Genomic DNA, 8021 nt, shown 5'->3' with positions numbered 1-8021 from the left:
TGCTTGAAAAATGCTGCAAGCAGGATTTTTTTCACTGCAAAGGAAGCGCACTGCCCCAGTGTGAACGCATTCATCGATTTTAAAGAGAAGAATTTTTCCTAAAAACGTGTTTCAGGCACTTTTTTTTAAGTAAAAGCACTTGAAAAACTCCTCAGTGTGAAATCAGCCTAAGGGTACTGTTAGGAAGCAACGTTTTGCAAGAAGGCTGTAATTTCTAAGCCGTGAATGACTTACTCAAATGACTTGCACCACAACGAATCCATTTCTCATGAAATATCCCATATATGTACTTTAAGGAAGCAGATAAAAGGATTCAAGCATTTTGAGTTTAAAGATGTAAGCATTTAATGAGACTTCAGACTAAAACAAACTTAGTCAAAGAGCCCAAAGCCCATATCATCATCGGATTCTTCAGATTCTTCCTTTTCCTCTTTGGCTGGTGCAGCTGAAGCAGCCGGAGCAGCAGCTGTCTCAGCAGCAGGAGCAGCAACCACAAAGGCTGATGGGTCTGCCAAGAAAGCCTTGACCTGCAAAGACAACATTTCCTACAGTTAACACACAAGCAGCCAACAGTACAACATACATATTGATAGAAGAGAATCTTCATTTAATGTCTACAGAGATTTATATTGTATTTTACCACAACAAAGTGACAAGTGGCAGAACAGGTTCACGTTAAAAGCCCTCCTCTTCCTATACTTGCCTTCCCAGTGTCACTCCATATAAACGGAGGTTGTTCAGTATAAATGGATGTGGGAAAAAATGTGACCATCTATCCATTTTCTTAAGATGTGGCACTGGATGCTAGTGGTCAATCACTAGTCCCCCTAGTAATGTCATGTAGGAGTGGAGAGAATCTGATCAGAGCGTTTGCCGAGCAGCAAGGCAAAGCAGAATAGTAATAATTACATGACTGTTGCTTTCCACTACTTGGGCAGACCACAGATATATATTAACCACTTAACCGCATACTAACGTAGGTCTACGTCGGTAAACTTTGCGGTAGTGTACCGGGATGATGCCTCTAGCTAGAGGCACCCCCCCTCCCGCCGCCTTCTGTGGCTTTGCCCGGGGCTCCCGTCCCACCGGGAGCCCCGAGCACCCAGCCGAGACGTCCACCGGCTGGATGGAGTCCCGATGAATGCCGGAAACGGCATCGATCGGGTCTCTGATGACGTAACCCGGAGGCGGCATCCATGACGTCACTTCCGGGTTACTGTGCTGCAAAAGGCGGCAAATTTGAAAAACGGCTGTATGCAAAAATGCCGTTTTCGTAATGAAAATCGCTGTTCGCTGCCGCAAATGAAATCGCTGTTCAAACCACACATGTGAGGTATCGCCGCGATCGCCAGAGCGTGAGCAATAATTTAAAAAAAAGAGCTACACTAACTCAAAACTGGTAACCGTTAAATAAATTTAAAGCGTCGCAGATTGAGATCTCTTGACCGTAGTTTGTCGCGATCCCACGGGGGGGGGGGGGCGCGCAATTTTAAACCGTAACATGTTGGGTATCTATTTACTCAGCGTGACATGTTCTTTCACAATATACAAAAAAAATGGGCTAACTTTACAGTTTAGTATTTTTTAAAATTAGTGAAATGTGATTTTTCAAAAATTTTCCAAAAAATGGCGCTTTAAAGACCGCTGCGCAAATACCGCGTGATAAAAAATATTACAATGACCGACATTTTATTCTCCAGAGTCTTTGCTAAAAAAATATATATAATGTTTGGGGGTTCTAAGTAGTTTTCTAGGAAAAAATACTGGTTTTAACGCGTGAACAAAAAGTGTCCGATATAGGGCTGGGGCTTAAGTGGTTAAGTATGATCATCTTTCCTAACCTAATGAAATTTTACGGATGAAAAAGCTCATTGTGTGTTAATAGTAGCAGCATTTGTTTCTCCTATCCCACACTAAAAAAAAAAAAAGAAAAAAAAAAAAACATTCAAGGGGAAAAAGGGGCACACCAATATAATCTCTGAAGACCACAAATACAATCTCAAATTCTAAGGAATACATTAGACTTACAGTTTAGAGCTACAGAGTTAGTGATATTAAAGCCAATTTGTTTTTTAAAAATAAACATGTTATACTACTTTGATCTGTGCATGGTCAATGAATAGAGTGGTCCGTTACCTCTCTCAGTCCCCCAACACAGTCTGCTACTCCTCTTCTCTGAGTGCCCCCATCGCAAGTTGTGAGCTGAAGGTGCACTCCCAAACTGAGCCGTGTGTGCACCCTGCTCTTTCCTTACAAGATTTAACAGACAGCAGCAGGAGCCAATAGCTCCCACTGCTCTCAAACCCCTGAGAGCAGAGGGGAGAAGACCTGCAGTCAGGCAGAGTGCTGGATCAATAGAGGACTCAGGTAGAGGAGGAATAGCTAGTGGAAGGTTTCTTTTTTAACCGAATACAAAAAAATTGCATAAGGGTAAAAAAGACTTGGGTTTAAAACCAATTTCATTCTGAATGATGGCCCTAGAATTCCTGCACATCTGTGCTACCCAATGGATCGCAAATTCTGAGAACTTGCAGCTTAATATTTAGCTTTAATACTTTTTCTTGATTACTACAAGATTGGCTGACCACAATCTCTCCCCCCCCCCCCCCCCCCCAAACCTGATGCTTCCCCTGTCCTCCAGTCTGTGCAGATTTTGGTTAGAGTCCTTGGCTCTGCTGCCCAGTTGCTACAGGAAGCTCTGATCTCATTAGCACCCTTCATCCTGATTCCCTTTGCAGCAGTCTGCTCAAGGGGGTGAGCCCAGTGATGGGGAAGTGTGAACAGACTCTGCAGTGTTCTCCTCAAGGTTTTATTTTTTTTAGCAGGTGGACACCAGATAGATGGGCAGCCTGTTAAAAAAACGCCCTAGGGATGAATGTAACATTTGCCCAATCCAGGGATCTTTTGTTCCAAAGTTTTAGCAGCAAACTTCAATCCTCCAGTACATAAATTTAACACTTACCTTATCTGCCAATGGAAAGCTGTAATCTGTTTCCACAGCAAGAGCAAGAACTCGTTTATACCCATTGACGATAGAGTGAGGTATAGAGGCAATAGTGGGATATCCAATTTGAAGGCAGACACTGGCAATGTTGCGAACACCCTGGAGAAACAGAATCATAAGTGAAATTAGGTTTGTGTCCAGTTGGTGAAGTGTACACATAACCAGATACAAATATATTAAACCGTATCATACCTCTAAAAAGCGAGTACGCAGAGCATCTTCAGTGATATCCAGAACCTCTGGGCTGTAGATGCTGCCGTTGTCATATACTTGTTGGATGATCAAACCAAAAGAGAAGGGGGAAATGTTGAGCATGTTCAGGAGGGTGGCTTCGCTGGCACCTACTTTATCTCCAGTCTTAATTAGCTGTACATCACTCTGAAAAGAATATACCAGGTATTTTATAGATTTTAAATACAGCAGGTTGGCAAACAATCCTAAAACTTACCCACTAAGAAGCCAGTGACTATCTCCACCCAACTCATCTCTAAAGAAAAAAAAAAAACTACAACAGCACCTAGAGCAACCCAGGCCATTCTGACAGGCAAGGCTACTACACTTCCTCATAGTGCCTCCAAGGCTTGCCCACTCCCTTCTGTACATTCCTGTTGGTCAGTAAGGTCGTACATATCTCTGGGCCTTAAATCAGAAATCCACTTGGTTTTGACCGGTTCCCTCTCGCCTTCTCTCCCCCTCCCTGTGATCTGGGACGCAGTGTGCCTCGTGCATGCGCAGTGGGCACGCGGCTGTAAAGCCGCAAGCTGTTACAGCAAGGTGCCAACAGTTGATGTGCCGGTGACCTAACGAGGGAAGAAACGGCTCAGGTGATCACATAGTGGGGTCCAGGGGCAGTGATTATTAAAAGTCAGTAGCTACAGTTTTTGTAGCTGCTGACTTTTATTAAGAACAAACGAAAATGATTAACTCCTCTTAAGGATTAAGTACTTATTACATGTGTGCACTTTGTTTTCTTGAATCTTTTTTCCAGAAATGGTCTCTAAAGCTATTTTTCAAATTCTTAAACGGTAAACAGGTGAACAAATTAGGACATTGAACAAAAGCAGTAAGTACGTCCTCAATAAAAACTCATCTTTTTGCTCACTTACCAAGATTTCAATAGTTCCTCTAGAGATTTTCGTGGTGATTCCCAAAGCCTGGAAGAAGGATGTCTTCTCAGGGCCCAAACCAGTGTTCTGAGCAGGCACTGTGACATCACAGGGGGCAATGGCACCTGCACGAGCAGAAGCTGGCACCTAGAACAAAAATATCAAACAAGTGCTTATGATTCATTAAAAAAAAAGTACGTATTTGTAAAAAGTAAGAAAATCGTATCTACTATAACATAGTGGTATGTGCCATGTTGAAACCGCTACTAAGGAAAAGGCAGGAACACATTACCCACCTTGTTTGCCAACAACATATCTCGTACTTCAGTGAGATCCTCCTTAGTGAAAACAAAGCCCACATTCCCCTTTATGTGAGGCAAAAGCCTGTAAAACAAAAAAAGGGAAGTTGAAAACTGAACAGCTCTAGCTTCAATCAGGGCATATAGGCAACATTTACGGTACTCACTTCTCCAGAGCCGAGTTGTTTTCCAAGTGACCACGGATTGCCTTGCGCATCATGGTGTTCTTTCCCATAAGGACAACAGCTTTTCCTCGCAGGGACATACGGATTTGTTGCATTTGCTTTGAACCAACATTGTCCGCCCCCACGATAAAACATTTTGGGTAATCATCCAGCAGTTGCTGAAAAAAAAAAAAAGTTAGTAAACAGGCAAGGAACTTCTCAAATATTAGCACTTCCAGTAGACAGGCCAACAAAACGCCTTTAAGACAAATTCATATTCAAATATATAGGCACTTGTAAGCTAATTAAATTACACAATTGCAAGTGCAGAATCTCTGCTTGTGTTCCATCATGCAGGACTTCCAGGTAAAACTTCTACGGGGCTATGAGCAAGTCAGAAAAGATGCAGTGATTATATTTGGAATATATGTGCAAGAAGCTTACTTTGGTTGTCAGCTCCTAGTACTGCACATGAAAGTTGTGATGCCCATCACAATCAAACAGTTTTTCCCCATGCAAGCTCAATAAAAAAGAAGTCACGTAATGGAGTGACCAATACCAATCAGAACAATACATTTAAGTTACCTTTATCTGTCATTAAAGGACTAGGCAAAGAAAATAAATGTAATATTTGCAATATTTCATTTAAAGTACTTTCAGTGGTAGTTGACTATCATACTGCAAGGAAAGCAAGTTCAAAACAGGAAACTCACAATGATTTTTAGAAAGTAGTTGGACTTCCATGTCGCCCTGTCTTCCCTGGGCATCTTGACAGTGCTTCCAAGGATTGCCACAAAAAGGGTTTAAAGACCTGACCTGTTAAAAAAAGCACAAACTTACTTTGTAGCTCAAGTACCAAGTATAAACACAGCAAATAACTGACTCCTTAAATTGAAACTTTACCCATAACTTGATAAAAATAATGTTCTTTAGCAAGAAACATACATTCCACATTAATAATTATGCTACCAAAATGAGTGTGTGCTGTAAATTGCCTCCAGCATTGTTCCCATTTCTTCTTGCTGGAGGCTGACATTTTGCTGAAGCCCAGAGCCCCTGAACAGCAGTAACTGAAAGCGGATCTAACCCCATCAATTTAACGGTTTCAAAAAAACAGTTACATTCCTGGAATGCCAAGATTGCCAACTGTCACATTTGCTTGTGTCCTCAACCAAACTGTCAAACCATCAAATGACTGGTGTCATACCCGATCACATGTGCAGCACTATGGCAACTGCAGATCAAACAGAAGCAGCTTCCTTGACTTTAAAAGATAGGAGGGATTCATTCCTCTAAGGCTGTCAGCAGATTGGCCTTTACAAACTCAGCAGTGCCTAAAATACAGAGAGCAACTGAGCATGTGCAGAGCAGGGTGAGAGTGTATTACTGGATTTCACAGTGAAATCAGGCCCTTATTTTTAAAGTTTTACATAGCTATACTTGCAAAAGGGGCCAGCCTGAAATGATCTAGCAGGACTTAACTTCCTGACTTAAGTTCCACTTTAAGTTGTTAACCAGATTGTGGTCTATGATTTAGGCTTCCCTCCACAGCCACCAACAAAATATAGCAATTCCTAAGACTCAGCACTGTGTCCGGGCACACTTCTGCATCCCATGTGACAGCACTGGGGTCTGAAACCATGTGGACCTGAGGAGTGCACTGTAGATAGACAGAAGAAATGCCATGTCCTCCCCATAGCAGCAAGTACTGAAATTTAGGTTTTAGGAATAATTAAGGGAGCGGTTGAGCAGCACTGAAGGTAAGTTTGGGCATCAGAGAGCCTAAAAAGGGGTGCAACAGTGTCACTGGCAGACATTCCATCTTTATAGCCCCTACAGCTGATCTTCCCCACTGCTAAAACATTGCTTGTAAAAACAGACTTATAATAAAAAAAAAATAAACCTTGTTTGGCATGAAGATCAGCTTTAGTCCCGGGTCACACTTGTGCGATGCGGGAAGGCTGCGAATTCGCAGCCTGTTCACGCATCGCAAACGCACATCTGGCAGTTCACACTGCCATATGCGATACGCAGGGGGTGTCAATTAAACGTTAACGACACCCCCAGTTTGATCGCATATCGCAGTGCGATCTGACAGTTCGCACAGGATCGGATCGCACAAGTGTGAACCACTGTGCGATCCGATCCTGATGCGGCTGGAAAAATGGGTCCTGTGCGTCTTTTGTGCGTGTGCAGTGCGAATTTCAGCCATACAAAGTGTATGGCTGAATTCGCATCCGCACATCCGATCGCATGTAATGAAGGAACAGTGCGCTCCGAATTACATGCGATCGCCGCACTCGCAAGAGTGTGAACCGGCCCTTACAGTATTTAAAGTTGGTGTGGAAGGATTGGAAACAATTTTTTTGCTGTTTGTGTCCTCGCTTCATCCTATTTATCTTGGTGACCAATGTCACAGGGATTAAAAGAGGGAAGTATAAAATGTAGTTTCCACCAGAACAGAAACGTAGGATACAGAATCCTACAGAAATGTGAAGTTCCTCTTTAATGTCACTGTACTCAAGACATTTCACTGTAGGAAAGGGGAGAGTGAGGTGTCCCCTATAGCCAGGTTTTTTGTTTGCGTTTAGGGAAGACTAGTAACTTCTGGTGGTGTCAGCCTTCCTGGAATCCTGTTACTTAAAATATAACTAAAACTAAAAGCTAAAAGTTTTTTTTTTTTTAAGTTCTGACTAGAGTAGAGCGGGATTAGAGCACCGGTCATGATTTCATTTCTGCCTGTGCCACCGTTAAGGAGATCAAGTGCCGTTCACCCTAGGTCGCTCCGACTTAGGGGGCGACCTGTGAAGTCGCGTGCAGCGCGACTTCGGCACGACGTGCACGGACTTCATAAAATTAATGTCTATGCAAGTCGCTCCAGGCCCCCCCGAAGTAGTACAGGACCCTTTTTCTAAGTCGGAGCGACTTGTGTCGCTCCTATTAGAACGGCTCCTGTACCGCACAATGGGAGCGTGACGGACCGCGACTTGTCAGGCTGACAAGTTGCGGTCCATGTCGGACTAGTGTGAATGCGGTCTCACCCTCTCTATTTGTCCTGTTTACTATTATCATTGAAAATAAACAAAATTTTGAGTTGTCCCCAGAAAAGTTAAGAGGGTTAGTGCTGGTTCACATTGCCGCTACCACTAAAGTAGCGTCGCTTCCAGTGCGACTTTGGCGCGACTTTGACGCGACCTAATCGCGAGGCGACTTTTTATTTGGCCAATCACAATATGATGTCTTGTGACCCAATTTCCTTTTCCTGTTTTTTTTTTTTTTAAAAACGTAAAAAAAAAAAAGCTTTTTTCCTATAGTTTTTAAGAAGCACATGCCTCCAAAGACGCCCAAAAAATGCCCGCAAAATGTCTGCAAGAAAAAAAGCCAGCCGCAGAGAAGCCGTATTACAGAAAATATAGTAAAAATTATGTTTTTTAGGGGTTCTGGACAT

The 8021-nt window shown here is 42.8% G+C and overlaps 1 protein-coding gene across 1 annotated transcript; it reads right to left on the bottom strand.

The window, feature by feature from the left end:
* Window positions 1-320: 320 nt before the first annotated feature.
* RPLP0 (ribosomal protein lateral stalk subunit P0) lies at window positions 321-5401 on the bottom strand. The gene is made up of 7 exons (XM_082243462.1): window positions 5287-5401; window positions 4577-4752; window positions 4407-4494; window positions 4111-4257; window positions 3197-3382; window positions 2963-3103; window positions 321-527 (listed from the first exon to the last, which is right to left on the bottom strand). The coding sequence occupies exons 1-7, from the start codon at window positions 5338-5340 to the stop codon at window positions 372-374; spliced, it is 948 nt and encodes a 315-aa protein (XP_082099588.1). The 5' UTR covers window positions 5341-5401; the 3' UTR covers window positions 321-371.
* Between the last annotated feature and the right edge of the window lie 2620 nt (window positions 5402-8021).

This window comes from Pelophylax lessonae, assembly GCF_965119305.1.
Source record: "Pelophylax lessonae genome assembly, chromosome: 1".
Lineage (NCBI taxonomy): Eukaryota > Metazoa > Chordata > Amphibia > Anura > Ranidae > Pelophylax > Pelophylax lessonae.
This window is presented reverse-complemented; position numbering and strand designations above follow the sequence as displayed.

What these genes read in the sequence shown, in the direction of transcription:
- RPLP0 (XM_082243462.1), bottom strand. Translation starts at nt 5,340, where the DNA reads ATGCCCAGGGAAGACAGGGCGACATGGAAGTCCAACTACTTTCTAAAA. An exon ending in ACTACTTTCTAAAAATCATT is followed by an intron (nt 4,753 to 5,286) that starts GTGAGTTTCCTG and finishes TTTTTTTTTCAG; the next exon opens with CAACTGCTGGATGATTACCC. An exon ending in AACAACTCGGCTCTGGAGAA is followed by an intron (nt 4,495 to 4,576) that starts GTGAGTACCGTA and finishes TTTGTTTTACAG; the next exon opens with GCTTTTGCCTCACATAAAGG.